This window comes from Lissotriton vulgaris, chromosome 6 (genome assembly GCF_964263255.1).
Source record: "Lissotriton vulgaris chromosome 6, aLisVul1.2, whole genome shotgun sequence".
In the NCBI taxonomy this organism is placed as follows: Eukaryota; Metazoa; Chordata; class Amphibia; order Caudata; family Salamandridae; genus Lissotriton; species Lissotriton vulgaris.
The window spans coordinates 1,254,841,933-1,254,867,595 of NC_141694.1; the positions used below are offsets into that span (position 1 = coordinate 1,254,841,933).

The 25,663-nt window shown below is 43.4% G+C and overlaps 1 protein-coding gene across 1 annotated transcript in view; it reads left to right on the top strand.

Moving 5' to 3' along the window:
* LOC147708716 (uncharacterized) overlaps nucleotides 1-25,663 on the top strand; it is a 295,811-nt gene that overhangs the window by 96,548 nt on the left and 173,600 nt on the right. The window contains exons 11-12 of the mRNA XM_086927368.1: nucleotides 21,749-21,820; nucleotides 23,668-23,761. Of these exons, the coding sequence (XP_086783494.1) occupies nucleotides 21,749-21,820; nucleotides 23,668-23,761 (166 nt within the window). The remainder of the gene's footprint in view (nucleotides 1-21,748; nucleotides 21,821-23,667; nucleotides 23,762-25,663) is intronic.

Consider the following 25,663-nt stretch of genomic DNA (forward strand, 5'->3'; position numbering starts at 1 on the left):
AGACTCACTCCAATAGTACCAGGTCTAACTATATATATATATTCGGTTTTGTCGCAAAAAATGAGGATTAAATCTTGGCGTGCTCCGCCGAGAGTGTACGCCAATTCCCTCTGGGCCTTTCAGGCATAGAGTGACACATAACAAAACACAATGGTTCAGCACTCCACACTAAGTAATATTAAGTCAATTACTTTTGATGAATCCGCTTAGTAGGGCTTAAAATTCTTTTATTCTGATTTCTTGATACATTTCTAGATGTATCAAGAAATCAGAATAAAAGAATTTTAAGCCCTACTAAGCGGATTCATCAAAAGTTATTGATTTACTATTACTTATTGTGGAGTGCTGAACCATTGTGTTTCGTTGTGGAATTTGGGGTGAATACCCTGGGGAGCCTAGGGGTATGTGGCTTCAGGTTCTTGGCACCCATATTTAGTGTACACAGGGGACCTAATTGTAGATAGGTGCAGTCATATTGCCTTGTACCCTTGGAGCTTTTTTTTGTTGTTGTTGATAGAGTGACGCATACATTATGCATGAAAGAAGAAGTTTAGGTGGAAAGCAGATCCTGTTAGAGCACTCTCAACACCAGCGACACTCTAGAACTGCTCACTTCAAATGTCTGTTTTTCCATCAAAGTTTTTAAGCATAGGATTAGCACAGTGCTATCCACGCCGAGATAGAAAATGACAAAGTCTTTTGCCATTTATACAGCAAAGTCTTTAAGCATAGGACTAGTACAGTGCTGTCCTTGCCGAGCTGTAAAATGACAAAAGCCATTTATCACTCCAGCCACAATATTACAGCTTTGAATTGGTAAAATACCAACTTAAGCCAACCTGAAATGAGAAAAAGCAACACCTGACACAGTGTTTCGCTCTAATTAGAGCTCTTCAGAGAGTGATAGCTCTGTCCAGACAAAAGGGAGCACCCAGTATTAAGTCAAAACAAAACCCTTTCAGGCATAGAGTGACACATACATTATGCAAAAAAGAAGGAGAGAACTCTGGGTAGTTCCCAAGTTTAGGTGGAAAGCAGCTCCTGTTAGAGCACTCTCAACACCAGCGACACTCTAGATCTGCTCACCTCAAATGTCTGTTTTTCTATCAAAGTTTTTAAGCATAGGATTAGCACAGTGCTATCCACGCCGAGACAGAAAATGACAAAGTCTTTTGCCATTTATACAGCAAAGTCTTTAAGCATAGGACTAGTACAGTGCTGTCCTTGCCGAGCTGTAAAATGACAAAAGCCATTTATCACTCCAGGCACAATATTACAGCTTTGAATTGGTAAAATACCAACTCAAGCCAACCTGAAATGAGTAAAAGCAACACCTGACACAGTGTTTCGCTCTAATTAGAGCTCTTCAGAGAGGTATCGCTTTGTCCAGACACAAGGGAGCACCCAGTATTAAGTCAAAACAAAAACCCTTTCAGGCATAGAGTGACACATGCATTATGCAAAAAAGAAGGAGAGAACTCTGGGTAGTTCCCAAGTTTAGGTGGAAAGCAGCTCCTGTTAGATCACTCTCAACACCAGCGACACTCTAGATCTGCTCACCTCAAATGTCTGTTTTTCTATCAAAGTTTTAAGCATAGGATTAGCACAGTGCTATCCACGCCGAGATAGAAAATGACAAAGTCTTTTGCCATTTATACAGCAAAGTCTTTAAGCATAGGACTAGTACAGTGCTGTCCTTGCCGAGCTGTAGAATGACAAAAGCTATTTATCACTCCAGGCACAATATTACATATTTGAATTGGTAAAATACCAACTCAAGCCAACTTGAAATGAGTAAAAGCAACCCCTGACACAGTGTTTCGCTCTAATTAGAGCTCTTCAGAGAGGTATAACTTTGTCCAGACACAAAGGAGCACCCAGTATTAAGTCAAAACAAAACCCTTTCAGGCATAGAGTGACGCATACATTATGCAAAAAAGGAGAGAACTCTGGGTAGTTTCCAAGTTTAGGTGGAAAGCAGCTCCTGTTAGAGCACTCTCAACACCAGCGACACTCTAGATCTGCTCACCTCAAACTTCTGTTTTTTCTATCAAAGTTTTTAAGCATAGGATTAGCACAGTGATATCCAAGAAACTCCTCCAAAAAGAAGAAGAGGCCACAGCAGGGGAAACATGAGTTGCATCTTTATTCAAATCCACAAGGCATGGCGATTCAAAACACCCATTGTGGCGAATGCATTTCAGCATCTGTGCCTTCTTCAGCACCGTGGGTGTAGCTAAACAAGAAGCAGGCGTGTATCCCGGATTAAGTATCCAGCCCCCTCCTCATTGATGAAGAGCTGCTCCGCCCCCAAGGTAAGTACCAATCGCCTTATACCTCCTTCTAGCCGCCTCGTGGATGGCGCCTACAGTTCCCAGCATGCAATGTTCAATACTGGCAGGTATTGCGGGGAGTAGATCAGTGCTCAGATGTTGGTGAACCCCAAAGTCCATGTGACCTTAAAACAAAGTGCCCCCTCGAGTCCCCAGACCGCATCAACCCCCATGCCACAGGAATCCTTTCGGCGGGGGCAAGGCAGGGAATCCACCTAGCCCAGCGTGATGTCGAATGACTTTAACACCGCCCCATCTCCTCCCTGGCCTGGAGGTGGGCCAAGGTCGTTCTAGTACCCTGGATTCCAACGACAATCAACCGAAGCGGAGACCAGCAAGTCCAAGGCCTCTTGAAGATGCGGGGGCCTCTTAAGCACGACACTGGAGCTTGCACTGTAAAATGTCCAAGAAACTCCTCCAAAAAGAAGAAGAGGCCACAGCAGGGGAAACATGAGATGCATCTTTATTCAAAACCACAAGCCATGGCGATTCAAAACACCCATTGTGGCGAATGCATTTCGGCGTCTGTGCCTTCTTCAGCGCCGAGGGTGTACCAAAACAAGAAGCAGGCGTGTATATACCGGATTAAGTATCCAGCCCCCTCCTGATTGATGAAGAGCTGCTCCGCCCCATATATATATATATATATATATATATATATCAAGACAATAAAGATGCTCCGTCTTTCGTTGCGATTGCTTCTGCCAAACAGAAATTCACGAACCACCGGAGATGTAGGAAATCTATTCTTTTATTGTCCTCAAACAAAAAAAAGAGCGAGAGACAGAAAGAGAGAGAGAGAAAGAGAGAAAGAGAAAGAGAGAGACAGAGAGAGATTGAGATCAATTTAGATATATCTCAAGCAAGAGATAGTGTGTAGTCTTCTCATTAGATTTTATAGATATTCAAACTACCGGAAATTATAAAAGCTGCCTTTTCTAGACAAATCACAATACAGGTAAAAACTATTCCATTTTTTAACGCCCAGTGATTATCTTTCTACCTATCCAAGATTTGGGTCTCTAGACTGATCTGAGAGGAGACAGGTTGTAATAAAGTTTAGTGCAGTCAGCTTTTGAAGTCTTTTTTTCCTAATGCCTGTTTTTTGGTATCTTTCGCAGCTACCCATTTGGCCTGCCACAGGTGGAATGACACATGGGAGCACCCAAATGGTTACGCTCATACATCATGCTCCTGGGGGAGTAATGGTAGGTGAGAGGAGATGCTAGTAATTGAGTTGGAACTATGTCTTGAATGTTTCCCTTGTCCTTCCATGCTAGCGATGAAGAAATGGCCTTTAGAGTAGTTATTCAGCATGACACCTAACATTCACCTATTCCTTGTCTTGACCAAAAGTCACTCATTGCTATTCATGCTCACTTATCTTGGGACACATTTTTCAAAGAACATTTGTTCCGGTGACCTTGCAGTACTTTCTCCCCCCAAACAATAGAAATTTACATTGGATTCAATAAGCCTGTAAGAGTTCTGTTTTGCCTTGAACTTTATGTTGGCCGTTTTAAATGTTCCTGTCCCTAGTGACCCCACATACAGGGGACAAATGGAATGCCATGTTTGTCCTGGTAATAGCCATACCTTCTAGGATGCACTGAATGTTGCAGAACTGAAGATGACTGCAAAGTGATAACCTTGTGCCCTCTGCATATTTTGCAAATTGGAGCTTCAGTAACTTCTCCCTTGAAGGTACTGCTTTAAAGTGCAAAGGTCAACATAAGTGTGTTATATCTAGATGATGTAGAATTCTCTTCTAATGTTAAGATCTATTCAAAGTGAGTGAATCTTTAAAGATTCCTGATGCCAATAGCATTCCAGGTAAATGTTATTTCATCTACTATTCTGCTTGAAATCATAAAGACAACCTTGATGATTATGTAGCTATTCCTTACTTAAGCTGAGTGATTTGGGAAGTGTGGTCTATTGATAGGAGAGGGATAATTTGTGGAGGGCAGAGATGGCGGTTACTGAAGGTGGGCCTTGTACTGGGTTGTGCCTGGCTCTCTTTTTTGTGTATTTACAGCTAAGAGTCTGGACTTTTCAAGTCCGAATTACACAGTGGAGCAGCTACATGATGTTCAGTGTCATACTATACAATTCTGAAGGAGACTGGGTAAGTAAGATGGGACGTCAGAGGGGGGAATTACTTATACATTTCTGTGTTTCCTTTATCCTCCATGGATGTATTTCTGTCACATGTTAGTTGTGTGAGACACATTTAAAGCTGAAATCTGAAGGACAATCGTCCAATTTTGATTATGCAATTCAGGATGCTGAGATCCACTATGATGAAATATCTTGAAGCTGAACATTCACGAAGTAAACTGCTGCCACAACAATTTAGAGATACGCAGAAATACTGAGATGCTTTGATGAGCGAAAAGTCAGGTAGCAGGATAGCCATTTACATCTTATGCAGAAGAGTGGCAAGATGCTTGCTCTTCATGAATTAAAATACAAGCAATTTTAACCCAAAATAAATATATAAGATTCTCTTGTGAAAAAGGGTATCCTCTAAGCCGAGCAAAGAGTTGTAGCATGACCAGTCTACAGAGCTTCTTTTTTGGGCAGCACATCTGTATTCTGTCTGATTACTGGTGATACAAAATCAGTTGTAAATAAACAAACTCTGATTAGCTATGAAATACAACTGATCCATCGTAAACAAAAGCAACATATTTCAATTTTATTCGCTAAAATACATGATTAGATTTACATTTATTCATATGATCTGTCATAACGGGCAGGCTATAAGGTGTTATTTCAACTTTCCTTTTTTCTTTAAAAATTCAACATGAGTCAATCATAATCTTCCAACACGTGCGCCATAAATGTCCATTTTAGCATTAACTTTCATTCAAGGGCCTCCTTGTGCCTCAGGGACATGGGGTGCATGCAGGGAGCACTACATGTGCCCCCTGTGTGCATGCACCCCATTTCCTGCGCGTCATTGTCATTGCATGCCATACCGTGCAGGAACTGTTTTTGACGTTCCCATTGTGGTGCCCACTTTCGCAGGAACTGCAATGAGAACGTCAAATAATAGTTTTAAAATTTGAGAGTGACCCCTTAGCACACCAGGGGAATAGAGTACTTTAAACAGTAAAAAAGGGGGATTTCTTCCCTTGGCGAGCAACTGAAGTTACACAGACATAATAGTTGTCTAGGTCAACTAAACACAGTTAAATAGGTTTTGTACGCTATAATGCACCCACACAGTAACAGTATAGTTTTGTCATTTATTTAGTAAAAAATGTTTCTATATATTACATTGCTTAAAAACAAGCCATTGCGCGCCTTTTGAGTTGTAAAAAGAGGAGCACACAAGATTCAAGGCTATCGGGAGTGGGAGACTTTTTGGATTGTTTATCATTAGAAAAACGAGACCCATGCCATAAGAAGAACCCACCCCGCGATAGTTTTACTCTTACCCTTATAGAATCACGAGATTGAGATTTGGCAAACAGTTACATTTTGGGGCAACTAATAAGGATTAACAGACAGCCCGTATATACAAAAGTTAAAGGAAGAATCGCCGAGGGCAGTGTCCATTTAAAAAAATAAGTAATAAGGTGAAACCTACAGTCAAAGAAAGAGCGGCTTCTAGGAGAAGCGATTTTAAAATTAAGAAGGAACGCTTTAAGACTCAAAAGATGACGCGAGAGAAATCCTAGAGATACAACTTAGGGTGATGTAACCAGGAAATCTCTTTGCAAGTGGTAACCAACCAGTGCCCAGAAGCAGGAGAGACTGATCATTTAGTCTTGAAAAGATGGCAGAGTATCAATAAATGCCATCGAAACGCGTCAACGCCATTGTTGCACAATCAAGAAACCAAATCTATCCTGTAGACAAGATATACAACGGGTCCAGGTTTAGATTCTGTGAATACCAGGTTTCCAGATGTGCTAAATATAAAGACCTATAAGAAGTGTCTGTTTGTATCTCCCCCAATGTGTTTCTTGTTTCTCTTTAATCAATTCATGTTGATGAAAATTATTTGTGATTTAATGTGTTTTTAACTATTATGTGTATAAAATGATGTTAATGTAATTGTAAAATGTTTTTATAAAGGCGCGCAATGGCTTGTTTTTAAGCAATGTAATATATAGAAACATATTTTACTAAATAAATAACAAAACTATACTGTTACTGTGTGGGTGCATTATAGCGTACAAAACCTATTTACTGTGTTCAGTTGACCTAGACAAATATTATGTCTGTGTAACTTCAGTTGCTCGCCAAGGGAAGAAATCCCACTTTTTTAACCTCAAATATTAGCCCGCCAAACACAAGAAATACTTGTAATCGGGCGGGTGGCCTGACCACGGGTTTGGTGGTGCGGCTGCAGGGCAAAACCGACGCTGCACTGCCAAACTCGTATCTGGCCCCACAATGGGACATAAGAGCTTGGCTAGCAGGGAACATATATATCAGAGAAAAAGATTTACGAGAGGCAGGAAAATATGTAAACCCATGTTCTGCCATCTGAGAATATCGGCAGACATATCCACCAGAGCATAAGATCTCATTACATGCAACAAAACAGCCCTAGCTATTTCCTTTTAGCTACAGGTGCTTCTTGAAGAAGAAGAGTTTAGCTCTTGAATACTAAAAGATGAGTCTATCCACGGGTTAAGGATGATGTTGAAGTCCACGCAAATCATCAATGGTTCTGACCATTGATGTAGCTTAGAAAACTGACAATTAAAGACCACAGGATCATCAGTGTTGGCCCAGTTGAGTACACATTGCATAGTGCATAATAGGCCCCTGTTGTCTGTTGCTATGAGCCATCATCCACCTATCCTGAACCAGTAGGGCAATCCCTCTCCGAGAGAAGTGAAGCAAGCTGAGGATAGAACTTCATCCCAGAAATCAATAAGAGGGGAGGCGTGTTTATTCAAGAACTGAGTTTACTGTAGGCCAACTAAATGTGGATGAAGATAGCGTAGAACCTCTTTAATTAATTTTTGCTCATTAGATGCTTACATTTAATTGATATTCCACAAAAGAATATGAAGATGCTGGTCAGGACCACACCCCAGGCTAAACCTTGACATTCTTGATTGAATAACTTGCACACCCTGAAAGAGAACAACAGCACAGAATAATTATTGGTCCTAATGTTACCATCCACAACCATAAGGCCTCATTTTTTCCCCAACAACCTGACCAAACATTCCAACAAAAAAATCAGTATAAAGACAAAAGTGACCCAGACCCTGGCCCCGCCACCCACCCCGAACCCCAGCCTTCCCCCAACCCTATCTCTTCCATGCAAGTCCCAGAAAAAGGGCTGACCAACCCTGGTCAAAAGAATACCACTAGCACTGCAGTACACATGAGTATATAAAGTCCCCTACCCCCCAGAGCACCGCAGACCAAGGATGGATGTGGGAAAAAGAACTAAAGGGGTAGGGCAGTGACCGCCCGAGACACCCGTGCAAAGGACCAAAAATGTTTTTACCCAGAGCCATAATTAATAAATGAAGAACCCTCATGAAACCTTCATGAAATCTAACCTAGGTGTCAGCTGACCCTGCAGACCTAAAGCTTCCATTAACAGAGAGAAATAAAAAAAAGAAAAGAGGGAAGGCGTACCCGAGAAACTAAGTTAACCACTCTGTAACAACCTACAAGGAAAAAGAATCAAGAAGAAAAAGACAAACGAGAATCAACCAGATCCATTAGTCTCCTTATTTCCCTCCACTGACTTGGTCAACAGCTCCTCACCCCAGGCTGTTTAATACATGAATACATTTGCTCCTCATATTGGATGCACAGGTTTGCTGGCTCCAGTAATGAAACCGAAGTTCCAAGCTTTTGAAGTTCCGGAATATGCTCTCTCAACTTCCAATGCCAAACTACAGTCTCATGAGAGAAATCTGATCGAACAAAAAAGTCCAATCCTGCCGCTTCACTGGTGATCCTGGATGAGCATCCATGTTTATCTACTGAGGGAGGAGGAAGTTACCCACATATATCAGGATGGCTTGTGAATAACGAGGATATGAGAATGGATAGCGATGGGCTCTCTGAATCATGCTGTCCATGTCCAGCACTCCAGTGTCGAAAAGGCTTCCCTAAACAACCAAAATATATAGCCTCTAGGATTGGTCCTCTGATCCCTCGAGATCCTCAATATCTTGAGGTTATTCTGGTGAGACCTATTCTCCAAATCTTAAACGCTTGATTAGAGCATGGTCATTGGAACTACATGTCATGGGATCTGGCTCTTGACTGCTCTCAAGAGAGTTTTATGGCTTTTCTGAACCTTCTGAACTTGCACAAGTTGTGAGTTGAGAGTGTCCATATTTGCAGAGAGTTTCCATTAATCCTAGGGTTATCTCAGATCACAATTCTTTATCGAAGAAATGGGCTGAGTGTTATCTTTCCGGTTCTGTTATAGTGCTAATGAAGCTGCAATTTCTGGGATCAAGGACTCTCAAGGGACTATTGTGAAAAATCTTGCCCTTATCCAAGAGGAGTTCCACAGCATTTATCAGAAGTTGTGTGACTAAGAATTGGTCCTTTCCACAGACCAGATCATTCAGTTTCTTCGGGTCCACCATCATCGGAAACTGTCTGCTACAAAATAGCTTAAGCAAGAAGGTCAAATATCAGTCTTTGAAGTGTAAAACGCTATTGGCTAGCTGGTGCGAGGTAAGGCCTATGGCACCGATCAACTTCCATTGAATTTCTATGTTAGATTGTCACATCTTATATTACCAGTTCTCCATGCTCTATTCAACTCTTTTGAATTACTTGCAAAATTTAAAAAAATAGACCCACATCGTCATCCTTCCTAAGACAGGGAAAGATCCCTTTCTCAGTGGTTCATATCAGCCTATTTCTTTGATTAATGCTGATCCCAAGATGTATACTTAAATTTTAGGAAACAAGCTTTAGCAATGGTTATTTCTGATCTTTTTGATGAAAATCAACATGGTTTTGTTCCAGGGAGGTAAAACACTGCCCATGTCAATATTGTTATCACTGCATTTGAGGCAGGCTGTGCTCAGGGAAATCAGGGCAGAGCAATCATGTTGGACCCTGAAAAGGCCTTTGACTGGGGTTCATGACCTTTTCTTAGGGCCATTATGGCTGTGTAAGGCTTTGGGCCGCGCTTTATTGCTTTGATTCAACAGCTTGACCAGAATCTTAAGGCTAGGGTTCAATGTTCAGGGTCTTCTACCAACCTAATTTAGATAAATCGTGGCACCCATAACTCGATGTCCACTTTCACCTTTGCTCTTTGTGCATTATATAGAACCTTAAATTCAAGCCCTCATGAGCCTGAGAAATACTGCTTTGCTGCGGATCAATGTGAGCTCAAAGTGCTTGCCTGTGCGGACGACATTACCACCATGACCTTTGCCCCAGAGGATTCTCAGGCAGCTTTTGAAAAATTGGCTAATGAGTATGGGGCTACCTCTGGGTACAAACTAAACTTTGATAAGACCCTGCTCCTCCCCATCACAGTCCCTTCTTGGGATGATAGGCGATTGATCAATTCGGTGACCTACCTGGGGACCGAAGTCTCTGTGAAAATGGAGGATGTAAGGGAATCTAATTATGGCGTACTATCCGGCAGAACACAGGAGAGATTGAGTAAGTGGCATCATTTTCACATTGGTATAATCTGTCAATGCAACCTAATCACAGTGATAATTCTCCCTTGCTACCTATACCTTTTTCTGGCATACCATTATATTTAGCCAAATAGTTTTTACACAGACAGAAGCTATCTGGCAAAAGTTCATTTGGGGGTATAAAAAGCCTAGGGCTAACATACATATGTTACAGCAACCATGACTGGAGGGTGGACTTTAATTACCAGATTTACGTTTCTACTTTCTAGCAGCATTCATGTCCAGACTAGTGAAAGCATTGTGGTGCGAACCAGCTAGGCGGATTGTTTCCAGAATTCCTCTCTTTCGGGGAACCAATATCACCCCACACTTTGGCATTATCGATAGTGTCTATTTGAAGCAAACTCGTTTTGAGATTGACTCTATTTGGGCCTATCCGAAAATGCAGATGTTGGTGATTACATCATTTAACACATTTTGTTATATAGGTTCTAATCCTAACTTTACCCGTCAACTGCACGGATATTGGATCGACTGCTGTCAGAAATCCTGCATACTTACTTTAGGCTCTTTCTTTGCGGGTGAGTGTCTTCTCTCTTTCGAGATAATATCACAGCGATTTCTCTTCCTTGCTTGCTGTATCAAGTTGCATTGTTGATGAACTAAGCCATGCTGATCATGAAGCTGTACTGATGAAAATCGAACAGGCGCTGGTAGAGGGGCGGTGTCAGGGCAGCAGTGGCGGGAACAGGGGAAGCGCGAGAGAGCAGGCACAGATGAGGAGGGAATTAGAATAATTAACAATAAAACAAAATAAAGATAAAAACAAAGACAGATGCTGGAGAGTGGCAGAAACAGATTAGCAACAAGTAAACAAACACAATTAGACCAGGATCGCAAAATCTCGGAGGCAGCAGCCTCGAACACACAGGGCCAGGGGCTCCGCAGGCAGCGACGAAGAGCAGGAGCTGCAGGGAGAGTGCAGGTCTATGACCGAAGTCAAGAAGAGTGCCAATGAGGGAGAAAAGGTTCCGTTTTGGGGAAAGAACACCGGTCTGCGTACCTGATTAGCAGGAGCCCAGGGCACACTTAGTCAAGAAGCATCAAACATCAGGCAAAAAGTAGGGGGCACCCATTCAAAAAGGGGATCTTTCCTACACAGCCCCCCAACAAAAGAGGAGGAGACTAACCTTTCATTAGCAAGCCTTAATTGTCACTAAAAGACACTAGTAAGACGTGCTTTCACTTTTTTTTTCTTTCACGCTTAAATATTTGTAAAGTATATTTCATTCCTGTGCACTTTTTAACTTTTTAAAACTATGATTGGGGGTTGGTTGTTGCTCTTGATACTCGCTCCCACCGCAACTAGGGAGCATCATACCTCCTATATTTTCTGCCTGACTCTCTGGTTCGCCGCGGGTTCTTCCGTTTTTACAGAGAGAGTTCCTTTTTCTCTTCTCTTTGTTCCTTTGCTGGCAGCTATTTTGGGTGGGTGACGGTCTAGCATTTTTATATTTCCCGTACCTGGGGGCTTCTTAAGCAGATGCAGGGCCAGGCGCGCAGCTGGCGCGCTACTGGTGTGCCGTAGGTAAGCCCATCTGCACCCACCCAAGCTCGGACTGCACTCAGCGCCAGCCCCCTGTTAGTTTGGCCTCAGAAATTAAGGGACCTATTATCTATTCTAGGGATTCCCTGTTTTCTTATCAATGCCTTATGTAGGCATTGCCTGGGTCTTCAGTTAGACCCTCACTGCTGCACAAGTGGCCCAAAATGCTTGGTTTGCGATTTCTTCCTCACTAACTTTCATTGTACCTCTTTAGCTTCTACTAAATTGCCAGAGGCACCCTCTAAACAATTTAAAATAAGTTGTAGTTGTACCCTTAGCAATACCAGATTGCTTGTTAGGCATGCACTAAATTTCGCGGTCTTTATGGAGAGTCAGAATATTGATCTGGCCTTTATCACTGAAACCTGGGCAGATTTATCATCTGATGAGACCGAATATCTGCATTACCCACGGGGTTCAGAATATTTAGACATGACGGCCCACTAAAAAAGGGCGGAGGGCTTCCAATCATATCCAGAGATAATTGAAAACTATTTTCAATATCATTCCTCATAGGTCACTCTGTGAATCTATACATTCTAAAATTGAACTTAACGGTCACTATTCTTTCAATGGACTTCTCAGTTATCGACCACCTGGGTCTAGAACAGCCTTTACAAAATCAATTGGTAGTCTCCTAGAATTAAAAGCTGACGCCAAAGATTTTACTATTCTAGGCGATTTTACTTTCCATATGGAAAACCCGTTTGATTCAGAGTCTCTGAACTTAATGGTTAATATGGATGGTGCAGTACTAACACAAATTGTCCAGGGCTCCTCACACAAAGCTGGGCATCTTCTTGATGGCATTGTCATGGACAATCCACAGCTCATCTGGACATCTTCCCTTCCCTTGACATGGGCTGACCATAAGGTGAGCATGTTTGAGCTAAATGGCCTATCTGAGGCAAAAAAAATAATGCCCACAAATTGGAAGTTCTACTCGACGCCTATGGAGTACTATTGATGCTGGTCAGTTTAATTCAGCTCTTATTCATTAAACTCCATTGGTCAGCCTATCATCAATGGCTGGACGTATCACTAACTCAGTTAGCTCCAGCAAAGAACCTTCATAGCCATAAGACTAATCCCTCTGAACCCTGGTTTACCGGAGATACTAGATGGAAAAAGCAGGAAAGTAAGCGATCAGAACATAAATGGAGACTTGAGTATACACCAGAAGATAAAGAGAGATATAAAGTCAATTTACAGATCTACAAAAAAATGATTCTAATTGAGAAAAAGAAATTCTTTGAAGCAAAAATAGAAGGAAATGTGAACTCCTCTAAGGATTTATTCTCAAACAGTTAAAAAACTTCCAGATCCAAAGAATCCTAATAATAATCAACAATTCTGTAACAAACTAGCACTTCACTTCCAAGACAAAGTTAAATCTCTCTATAGGTCTTTTCTAGATAATAGTCAAACTGTCAATTTAAACAGACCAGCGAAGGACGAGCATACTGTGAGTACCCTATCCCATTTTGGGTCTCTGACGGTGGATCAGACACAAAAGACACTGATGCAGATTAAATTGGGCTCACCACAGGACCCATATCCGGCCAAGATACTTCACTTGGTCCCAGGGGTGATAGCTCACACCTCACGGCCATGTTAAACAACCTCTTTGAAGCAGGATATTTTCCAATAGACTGGAAGATAGGGTCTAATAAAGGAAGAATAGTATTCTTCCTTTATTAAAAAAAATATCTTAGATACTGCTGACCCCAACAATTATCGACCAATTACTCGATTACCTTTACCTGCCAAATTGGAAAAAAAAAATCGTCAACCAGGAATTAACTGCCTTTTTAGACAAAACAAAGAGTCTTGATATCACACAGTTCGGATTTCGTAGTTATCATAGAACCGAACTGGTGTTGATTTCAGCCACGGAAGAAATCAGGCAGATGATACATAGTGGAGGAAATGCGGCTCTGCTCCTCTTGGATCTTTCAGCCGCATATGATAAGGTTAATCCCTATTTTAATTGATCACCTTGAATCAATTAGGATCAAAGACAATGCATTCAAGTTCATCACCTCTTTTCTGGCTGACCGTATCCAGACAGTCTCTCACTGTGATTTTAACTCATCAACCATCTCTTTGCCCTGTGGGGTCCCTCAGGCCTAACCCCTGAGCCCCACTCTATTTAAAGTCTATGTTACCCCACTTGCAACTCCAATCAGCTCATTTGGTTTCTCTCTGGTTTCACATGCAGATGACACACAGATTGTTGTATCTGTCACTGATAATCCTGAAGCCACAGCAGTTCAGTTTCACAACTGTATGCTTCATATCAGGAAGTGGATGAGCAGCAAGTGCCTAAAATTAAATTCCTCAAAGACTGGTATCCTGTTGTTTGGTAATAACCCCTCTTTTTCGTCGAACGCCTGATGGCCCCAGGATCCCCAGTGGTAAAGTAAAAAACCTTGGAGTAATTATTGAAACTTAGCTATCTTTTGAAGGACAAATTAATCACATTACTTCCTTGTCTTTTTTCATTTTGAAAACTCTAAGGAAAGTGTTGCCTTTCATTCCATTGAGCTTTCAAAAGATGTTCGTTACAACTCTTATTTCATCCAAAGTAGACTACTGCAACAAGCTTTTTATTATTATTCAAAATCAATTTTTACATAAGTTACAAACGCTGCAGAATGCCACAGCACGGCTACATCTCAAGCATTGATCCAATTAGACTGGCTCCTAATAGGTAAACCAATCGAGTTTAAGACACTCTGTATTGCCTTCAATTCACAACAAGGTGTAGGCCCTCAATATTTGATACAGCGTTTTCAACGCTATATCCCAGCACGCTCCCTATGCTCATCCACCAGTAGAAACCTTGTAATCCACAGATTTAAAAAAGCCCACTGGGATGGTAGCAGATTCGTCTCATGCACAATAAGGCTGTGGAACTCACTCCCGACTAAACTATTAAGACAGATCTACTGGCATTCAGGCAGAATCTAAAAACTTGGCTATTTAGAAAATAATTTTGATGTCTTCCAGATTTTTATCCTGTCTGTGTCTGCTAGTGCCTAGGTAGCCCTAGGAAATTGTGTCGCTTTATAAATTTTATTTTAATTTCATAAGTGGAAGAACCTGGAAAGTCCATCTGCATTGGAATGGGCAGTCCCAGGTCAGTGTTCAACTGTAAAGTCTGTTCCCTGTAGGAAGATGGACCACCTCAAAAGTTTGGGATTCTCATCTTTCATTTGCATTATTCATTTGAGAGGTCTGTGGTCAGTTTGAACTGTGTAGTGAGATCCAAACAGGTATGGTCTCAACTTCTTTAGGTACTAAACCAGAGCATAGGCCTCCTTCTCAATGACACTTCAAAGCTGCTCCTTGATGAGTAACCTCCTGCTAATAAAAGCAACAGGCTGGTCTTGGCCATCATCATTGGTCTGGGATAGAACTGCTCCTATCCCTAGCTCAGAGGCATCAGTCTGCACAATGAACTGCTTGGTGTAGTCTGGAGCTTTGAGAATTGGTGCTGAGCACATTGCCTCTTTCAGGGTGTCAAAAGCGTTTTGACATAACTGTCGAGTTTACTTTCTGGGGAATTTTCTAGAAGGCGAGTTCTGTGAGTGGTGCCAAAATGAATCCATACCCTTTCAAAAACCTCCTATGATACACAGTCGAGCCAAGGAATGCCTTGACTTTGTTCTAGGTTGTTGGACCCTTCCAGTCCAGAATAGCTTAGATCTTAGGTTGTAAGAGTTGCACTTGTCCTCCACCAACACTGCCAGGCAACCTGCCTGAAATCTCCAATTGAGGTTTTCTAGTCATCTTTTACATTCAAATACTTACCTGATCTCAGACCCGAAGCTTCTGCAATCGCCCCCCCTCCCAAAGCAGGGAAAAATGACAGTGTGAATTGCTGTGGGCCATTAACCGCACTGAGGAGCAAGTGGTGTTACAGCTCGAAAGCCGGCACTGAAATAGAAGCAGTCTGACCATTGGCGAAGAAGCCGATCAGGGACCAAGAGGCCGGATAATGCATGCTGGGCCCTCGTGTTACACGACGAATATACTCAGCCAAATGGTCAGCGATCTTTCGAGCAGGAATTGACACAAGTCAAACAACTATTGACACAATATTACACAGAGGTTAAACTAAGTTCCCTAAAATCTTACCAGGCTAAACTATAAATTGGAAGGGCAGTCCCAAGCTATGACTAAAGACTAGATATGATCTTTAACAGCAATCAATACATAGCAACAATCAATCAATCATGGTATTTGTAAAGCGCACTACTTACCTGTGAGGGTCTCAAGGCGCTGGGGAGGGAAATGCTGCTACTGCTTGAAAAGCCAGATCTTGAGGAGTCTTCTGAAGGTTAGCAGGTCTTGGATCTGCCGTAGGAGAGTGGGTAGTGTGTTCCAGGTCTTGTCGGCATGGTGGGTGAATGATTTGCCACCTGAGGTCGCTCTTCAGATGCGGGGGACTGTGGCGAGGGCGAGGTCAGCGGAGAGGAGCTGGCGGTGTAGAAGCGGAGTCGGCTGCTGAGGTACTCTGGTCTGGTGTTGTGGAGTGCCTTGTGTGTGTGGATGAGGAGCTTGAAGGTTATCCTATTGTTGACAGGGAGCCAGTGCAGGTCTCTCAGGTGGGATGTGACGTGGCTGTGGCGAGTGATGTCAAGGACCAGGCGTGCAGAGGCTTTCTGGATGCGTTGGAGCCGTTTCAGGAGTCTGGCCGAGGCTCCTGCGTAGAGGGCGTTTCGGTAGTCCAACCTGCTGCTGATGAGGGCCTGGGTGACCGTTCTTCTCAATTCAGTGGGGATTCACTTGTAGACCTTGCGAAGCATGCAGAGGGTGTTGAAGCAGGAGGAAGAAACAGCATTGATCTGCTTGGTCATGGAGAGGGTGGAGTCGAGGATGACCCCCGTGTTGTGTTCGCGGCGGTGGGTGTTGGAGCTGTTCCCAAAGCGGTTGGCCACCAGGAGCCGTTCCAGGCTGAAGAGGTGGATCCGAGGATGAGGACCTACGTCTTGTCCGAGTTCAGTTTCAGTCGGCTGTTCCTTCTCTATTCGGCAACGGCCTTCATTCCTTCGTGGAGGTTGGTTTTGGCGGTGTGGGGGTCCTTGGTGATAGAGAGGATCAGCTGGGTGTCGTCGTCGTTGGAGATGATGTGGAGGTCGTGCAGTCGGACGACGTGGGCTAGAGGTGCCATGTAGATTTTGAACAGCGTAGGGAAGGGGGATGAGCCCTGGGGTACGCCGCAGATGATCTCGGAGGCTTTGGAGCCGAAGGGAGGTGTGGGGGGCGCTCTGTGTTCTACTGGAGAGGAAGGAGGTGGTCCAGTCCAGGGCCTTCTCTTGGATCCCGGCGTCGTGGAGGCATGTTCGTAGTGTGCAGTGGCAGACAGTGTCGAATGCGGTTGACAGGTCCAGGAGATGAGGGCCATGGTTGCTGTCTCGAAGGAGATGTTGATGGCTTTCCGGAGGTGGGTTGCGATGTTGGTGCTGGCTCTGTTGAAGATGTGGTGTGGGCATGGGTCTGACGGAGATCTGGAGTGGACAGTGTTCATGATCTTGATGGTGTCATTGTCATTGATGTTGTCCAGGAGAGCAGGCAATTGGTGCAAATTGTGGTCGTGGGGGCGGCGGTATCAGTGGTTGTCGGGGCGGTCATGGCATTGAAGCTGTCGTGGATGTCTGCGATCTTGCGATGGAAGAAGGTGGCGAGCGAGTCGCACAGGTTTTGCGAAGGTGGGATGTCGTTGGTGTTGGTGTTGGAGCTGGGGTTGGAGAGTTCCTTCACGATGTTGAAGAGCTCTTTGCTGTTGTGTGCGTTGTTGTCTAGGCGGTCTTTGAAGGAGGCCCTTTTGGCGGATCTGATGAGGTGATGGTGTCCGCGGGTGGCGTTCTTGTGGACTGCGTAGCTGTCCGGTGTTCGTACATGGAGCCACTTTTTCTCCAACTTTCGGCTGGTTTGCTTGGAGGCCTGGAGGTCTTCAGTGAACCAGCTGGCTCTCTTGCTGTTGTCTGTTGTTGTTGTCTAGGTGGTCTTTGAAGGAGGCCCTTTTGGCGGATCTGATGAGGTGATGGTGTCTGCGGGTGGCGTTCTTGTGGACTGCGTAGCTGTCCGGTGTTCGTTCACGGAGCCACTTCTTCTCCAGCTTTCGGCTGGTTTGCTTGGAGGCCTGGAGGTCTTCAGTGAACCAGCTTGCTTTCTTACTGGTGTGACTGTTGGAGGATTTCTTGACCGGGGCGAGGGTGATGGCTCAGTCGTCGATCCACTGTCTGAGAATGTGGGCGGCGATGTCGGCGTCGGTGGGGTCGGTGGGTAAGCTGTGGGCAAGGGTGGTGGTTAGCTGGTCTTCGGTGACTTTGTTCCAGCAGCGGCGAGGAATCAGTTGGGTGAGGTGGTGCATGGTGGGTTTCCGGAAGGTTAAGTGGATGCAGTGATGGCCGGTCCAGTGGAGTTCGGTGGTGTGGTTGAAGGAGACGTGGGGGCTTGTGGTGAAGATGGGGTCAAGCGTGTGGCCGGCGGAGTGAGTGGGTGTAGTGATGAGTTGTCTGAGTCCGAGTTTGGCTAGGTTGTCGATCAGGGTGGTGGAGTTGTTGTCGTTGTTCTCGAGGTAGAAGTTCAGGTCCTCAAGGAGGATGTAGTCTATGGAGGCGAGCGCGTGTGAGCTGATGAAGTCGGAGATGGAGTCGCTGAACTGTGGTCGGGGTCCAGGGGGTCTGTAGATGAGGGTTCCTCTGAGGGTGGTGTTGGGGTCGGTGTGGATCTGGAAGTGTAGGTGTTCGGCGATGTTGAGGGTGTCGTCGGTGCTGGTCTAGGCTCTGAGGGTGTTCCTGTGGACAATGGCGATTACTACTCCTACTCCGTTGGTGCGGTCCCTGCGGGAAATTTTATAGCCGTCCGGGATAGCTATAGCGATGTCGGGTGCAGAGTAGGGGTTCAGCCAGGTCTCTGTCAGGAAGGTGACGTCTGGGGAGGTTGAGTAGAGAAGGTCCCAGAGTACTACGGCGTGTTTGCGTGCGGAGCTAGTGTTGAGAAGAATGCATCTGAGGTAGTTGGGTTCTTTCCTGGTGGGTGGGCTGGCGGGTCGTGTGCTGGTGAAGCTGCAGTTCTGGCAGGAAAAGGGCCCTTGGATGCGCTTTGGGGTGGCCAGGCAGTATGTGAGTTCTTGTCCGGTGTTGAGTGCGTGGATGGGGTTGGCGTCGTATCGGTGTTGGGGCTCGCGGGGGCCAGGGGTTCAGGTGCTGAGCGCGGTCCAGGCATGGACGGGTGCAGATGGGCTTGCCTTTGGAAGGAGAGGTGGGAGGGAGGAGCAGCTGGGAGGTGGGAGCGGGCGAATGGGAGAGCAGGGGAGTGGGGGCGCAGGGGACGCAGCGGCAGGAACTGGGGGGCAGAACAGCAGGGATACCGAAAGGAAAAGGGACACAGTAATGGCACAGCTGGGAAGGGGGCACAAGGGCAAAAACACACAGTGAGCTGACAAATAATACAATTTACAATGAAAATAAAAATACCAGAAACAGGGGCAAGAGCAGGGAGGGCCTCGAATCCCAGACAGCGGCAGCTGGGCTAAGGCAAGGGCACACAGGCAGTGCTGTGCAGTGTGGGGAGCGACCTACCAAGGACAAAACACAGAGTACTTATCTGTAATGAAGGAGCAAATAAAAGAGGATGATGACTCTGGACATGCATATTGTCTGGACATTCTATTGCTTTATGATGTATTATTGTTCTTTAAAGGGCTGAATGTTGGGGCTGCCAAAAAAGGTTATTGTAAATGGTAGCATCCGGTCTTGTAATAAAATCAGCCACCTTCTCATTGCCTTGTTCAACATCTCAATAGCAACAGCCACCTGCCTCAAAGACTGGAAACAGGCAAAAGTCAATCCCCTACTAAAGAAACCATTAGCAGATCCCAGTGAATTCCAGAACTGACAACCGATCTCCCTGCTCCCATTCCCTGCCAAAGTATTAGAAAAAGTAATCAACCAATAACTCTCCTTACAACTGGAACAGAACTACTCGATTCCTCTCAATCTGGATTCCGCAGCAACCACAACACAAAGACAGTCATCATGGCAGGTACCGATGACATCTAAGACCTACACGACTGCGGAGAGACTGTGGCTCTGATTCTCATAGACCTCTTGGCAGCCTATGATACGGCTGCCACCCCACATTCATCACAAGGCTGCACAACAGACGCATCCAAGGAGCTGCTCTCAGATGGATCGCCTCTCCTCACCAGAAGAATGCAAAAAGTCAGTCTACCCTCACCTTCGAACCAAAGAAAATCATCTGCATTACAGACATTGCCAACTGGATGAGGGACAACTGCCTGAAACTTAACCCAGACAAGACAGAGGTACTGCACTTCAGAAACAAAAGCTCTCCCTTGGACGCATCTTGGCGGCCCTCTTAACTCAGACCCCCACTGACCAAGCCTACGAACCGACTACAGACAATACAGAACACAGCAGTCAGACTCGCCCTGGAACTCCCTAGACTAATTCACATCACCCCCTACCTCAGGGAAATGAATGTGTCTCCCTGTACAGAAAAGCTCCTGGCCCACGCATACAAGGTCCTACATAACTGCGGACCTCCTACTTTAACCATCGACTGCACTTGCATCAGCCCACCATACATCTCTGCTCCACTTCCGTCTCTAACCTTCACCCCCGCATCTGACATAGCAGATGCAGAGATCGTTCCTTCTACCTAGCAACAAAAACATGGAATGAGCTACCCCTTTATCTCCGTACACCCCCATCTCTTCCAGAGTTCTGAAAGTCCCGGAAGACTTAGATGTTAGGCTTATCAACTGGACTCTGCCATCGCCTGTAAACCTTCACGTGTGACATGAAGTGCTATACAAATCTACTGATTGATTGATGCTGAGAGGCAGAATTGAGTGAATGATTGTTGTTCATGGCAACACATTTGAAGGGAATCTATTTCTAGCTAATTAAAGGAACATAGAAGTAGAGCTTTTTGTGCACCCTGTATGAATGTTGGTTGTTTTTATTCCTTAGTATATTCAGTGAAAGAGAGTTCATAGATATTAAACTTACCAAAAATACATTTTCTATGTGTGGTATCAAATGCTCAAGATTTTCATATTCAGATATTGTTCCAAAGTATGGCCATTTTTTGATTATTATACTTATTAGAATGATCTCTGGAATCGTGAAACTGGCTCAGCTAGTCCAAGGCAGTAGAATGATCACACTAAGTATTCTTATTTACCTGTGTTCCAGGTTCAATGAAGGTCTGGAAGCCAGCAGTTGCAATCGGCTTTTTGGCCTTCCTATAGGGGTGTTAATAGATGTATTTTCCACATGCTCAGTAGAAAAAGCTCTTAATTGCCTGTTCTTCTTGTCATGTCCACTCACATACATGGTAGTCAATTAATGGGTTATGCTCTCAGCACATGGTATTAACTAATCATAACACACTTTGCAGTTGGCAATAGTGGATAATACCTTACAATCAGCTCTAGATGAGAACTCTCAGGACACTCTTCATCATTAGTGAACACATGCCTATGGGCAGTGAGATCAGAGTGCAATTACACAAAATAATAAGGATGTATCAGTGTAGTACCAATAAATAGCACAGACTGCATAGGCAGGCTGATGTTTAGGAAAACATCACTTGCACATGTAACGATAATCCTCACCTTTCTCTGCAAAATTATGTAACTTTCATTAATCTTATGAGTTTACGTTTGTTGTTTTGAATTAGTATATTTTACTAAGATTCACCTCTTTCCATTGGCTATGAACTTGTCCACTCCCTTACATCCTAACAAGGTGAACATGCATCCTTGCTGTTTTCTCTTTAAACATATTTGCGTGTATTATTTGTCTGCCAGAAAAATGCTTCATGCAGTCTATTTATACTCATGGAATGTTTATAGGCAAACTAGCCAAATACACTGCTCTGACACATATCTTTAAAGCCTTTAAACCCTTAAGGGTACCATGGCTAAAGATATGACTTTACAGCAAAATAATATTGTCATCTCCTACTTCGCATGATTTACTAGAAACAAGGTTGCTGGCAACAAACTGTGTGTGATCATGGTCCTACTTAAACCTCGGTGCCAATGAAAAGTTTGATGAGAGTCTTTCATTGTAGTCATGGAGGTGGAGTTTGGTGTGGAAAGTGAAAGTTGGCCTTAAAGTATGTTTTGCCTAAAGCAATTTTTACCTTTACAGCAGCCACAGTGGTTCCCGGCAGACACAATAATTAGAGGGAGCCGAAGCCTCCTACCTTATTCTGGCGAAAGGGTAAGACGGGGCACCAAAGGCCACAATGTGTTTAGACATTTCCTTCACCATGTTTTTGAGTATTTCCTTTGCCTCAGAACATTTTATTTTTTGGTTTCTATGAATACGTAGTAAAAAAAACAGTCATTTCTTGCCACCTGTCCCTCTCTATAACTGGCTAAACAATCTGCTCTATCATACATTGTCTTATCTTACTGCCTCACCCTTCAAAGGATTTTACCCAACAGTGATTACATTATTATGTTCTTTGAGTTTTGACAATAATGTTTCCGAAGGTTTGTTGACTTCAAATGAATGCTGTTTCATCAAGGTTAATAAAGGCTACGCATTTATTCTTTAAATAGATGACTGTTTACAATGTATGTTTCTCAAGACAGCGTAGTTTATACAATACTACCATATACACATAGCCAAAATGTATGAGGAAGATTTTATGTGAATCAGTGCTGTTTCTTTCTTTTTTGATTCCAACATTACCAGCTGAACTAGCCATTCAAACTCTAAATATAAAAGACACCAGGATCTTCTGGATAAATTATAAATTCCACGCAAACCTTTGAAACTGTTTATCTCATCACCACCTGAAAGCAAACTTTCTCTTAATGAAGTAGACCCAGACTGATGGCTTGTACAAACTTCAACTGTGCAAAAGTAAATAAGACTTTCCCCGGTTTTGTAAATGCATATTTAATGGTAGCACCCATCTTAATGTCATTCACAAGTAGAAGCATGGTGTCCTTTACATGTATTTTAAAAAGAAGTCTAGGAGAATTATGATGCCTTTTATGATACAAGATTTGGAATACAACTTTTTCAGAAATATCTGCAGTTAATTCGATACCCTCTGCCAGAGCCACCAAACTCTTTCCTCACTCTTACCATGATCTACTGACTTCACTTTAATCTTTGTACTCCTTAATGATAAGACCAGGACATGGTATTGACAGACCTGAAATGTGTCACAGACTCGATTGGTAGGAAGGTCGAGAATCAAGATTGCATTGTTGAAGCTGAGCACCCAAAGCTGCCATAATAAATGGAACCACTCTGCTAGAGTAACTTTTAATGCATAGTAACTATTCCTTGGTACATAAGAAGCCTCCTCCATCTCTGCTGACTTAGGCCCAGTCACTCAAGGAGCTTGTGGAATCCAGCAAGCTTCATAAGATGTTGCTGGTCTACCAAGGTCTTAGAGGAATGCTAGAGACATCTTAGGGAAAAAAAAACACATGCACACACCATGCAGTGTATATCTAGTCTGTGGACTTTTGAAAACTCTTACATTATCATATTCAGAGGACTTTAGTAACTGTTTTAACTTCACAAATTCTGAATACACATTCAGGTGCAAGAGAACACCTGACATGGGATTCAGTGAGCTTCTGTAGCTCACTACCTCTGACGTTCCCCCGACGCGATGTCGACTCATCAAAATCTGCAAAACTAAAAACGTTTATGTGGACTTCAATATTTCCCAGGGACGTTTTCAAAAAATGTCTTTTGAACAGAAGGATACACAACTCAAAAGAAAGGGCCATACTGAGTGAATATTTGGCTAGCCGCTGCATCCGCATGTACCAAGGCATAAATACATATATTTCAAAATATTTCTATATATAAATGTATATATACATATATATGTGTGTATGTGTGTGTGTGTATAACTTGATGATATACACATACTATATATATATTCAAGCATGTTTCTGTTATAAAATGGTAGGAAAATATTATTATTTTGATATCCTCAAATACAAAGTAGTAGGCTGAGAAGGAACGTGAGCCTCATTAGTGGAGGCTGGAGTTGGCCGTAATCTTTGCTGAAGTCCTTTTTGGATTCTTTACAGCTTCCTGTATGCCTTTCAAGACACCGCATGGGACAGAGGAATTTTCCATTGATTCTGCGCATCCCACTTCATATTGCTGGAAGAGTATGGGTAAGTGAAAAATTATTTTAATGGAGGAATAGGAGCCAGGTATTTGGGTGTTTCATTTGCCCTCCATGCATGTTCTTTAACAATGGATCCACTATAAATGTTATTTCACACACCCTACTCCCAATCCATAACTAACTTGACCTTCTTCTAAACAAAGCTGTTCCTAGCATTCTCACCAAACAATAATACCTCTAAACCTTAGACTATCTTCACTTGTTGCACTGTCATTAAGCCCACTTCACTATTCCACTATGCCACTTTTCTGGCAAATTCTTTCCCCTTTCCTCTTCGTTCCCCATATGTCTGGATTAGACATCACTCTACTTTTAGCTTCCCCATTTCATTCTCTGGCACTTCCTCCCTCACCTACACACCCTAAAAATAAAGTTTAATTAAATTCAACAGGTATAGATCTTCAGACACATTGGATATTTTTTGGCTCGCTAGTTTTAACCACATCCATATTTCTACATTTACATGCTTTTCATGCAATTTATGAGATTGCATCAGGTAGATAAACTCACCTTCTTAAATGTGGGTGGTGCTAAACACTTTGATGAGGGTTTTTAAAATGGTGTTGTGTGGATAATGGAAGTGGGCTTTGGAGTATTTTTTGCCTCATGCTATTTCTTACCTCTTCAACAGCCACGTTGGCCCACCACAGAAGCAATGATGAGGCTGAACAACAGCTTAATACTTTACACTGGTGAAAGGGTAAGTGACAGATGATTTCAAAGGCACCATGTTTTTTAGTATTGTCTTTGTCCCAGCACATTTTATCTAGTTGGCTTCTAGCAATGGTGAATGGTCTACAAAGCCAATCTCATCCCTTGCACTCTGCCCCCATCCAAAGCAAAACCGTTAATCTCTTCTTTACAGCATCCTAATCATGTTGGCCTCTGGGTTTTGAAATGACTGTTTCTTTAAGTTTATCATCAATGCCAAATTAACTCTGTTTTTGCCAGGATTAATAAAGGCCACCAATTATTCTTTACATATATGAATATTTACAATGCACAATTTGCAAAGCAGTCTATCTCTCATCCTTTCTTTCACTCCTCCAAACTACCCCACACTCCCTTCACATCCCTTTTCTGCACCTACACAGAGTAAACATATTTTTCAAATCACAACCACTTTTCAAGGTTATTGGCTAGATCTGCAGACCGTGTATATCCACATCACCATTTACAAGTGCCTAAGACCTCATCTGACAGTTGGCTCTCTTAAATACGTTACGAACAGACTCCAAGTCGTACAGAATGCAGCTGCATGGCTGCTGTTGAATATACCCAGACATCAATCAGCCAGATCCTCCTTGAGGGAGCTTCATTGGCTCCCGGTCCAAGCCAGGATCAAATTTAAGTCCATAAGCTTGGCTCACAGAGCCATGTATGGGAGATGCCCCACCTTGATACAAAAGTTGGTCTCACATTATTCTCCCCTTCGCCACCTCAGGTCAAGCTCTAACTTTCTCATGAATCCCACCAGCTTCAAGAGAGCCAGGTGGGGTGGAATGCCTTTCGCCCACCTGGTACCTAAACTGTGGAACAGTATGGATCCGAAACTCCGACTGATTTAAAACAAAGCGTCCTTCAAAAAAAGACTCAAAACATGGCTTTTCCCCTAAATTCATGCGCAAACAACTGGCTGTACTATCGCACCTCAGCGCTGGGATGCCCAAGGGTAGCTATGCGCTTTCAAAATCCCCTAAACCTAAATCGACTGTTCACAATCCATTACAAAATAAAAGTATTCCCTTTTTGTTTTTTTGTAAATAGTGACAGCACTTTTGACATAACAGGGACACCATATTTTCCAGTCCAGTGGGGAGTGGCAATCCAATTTTAGACTCAAACTCATTGTTTGGTGTTTGCAGAGCATTTGCCCTCCCTCCCTTCTTCGT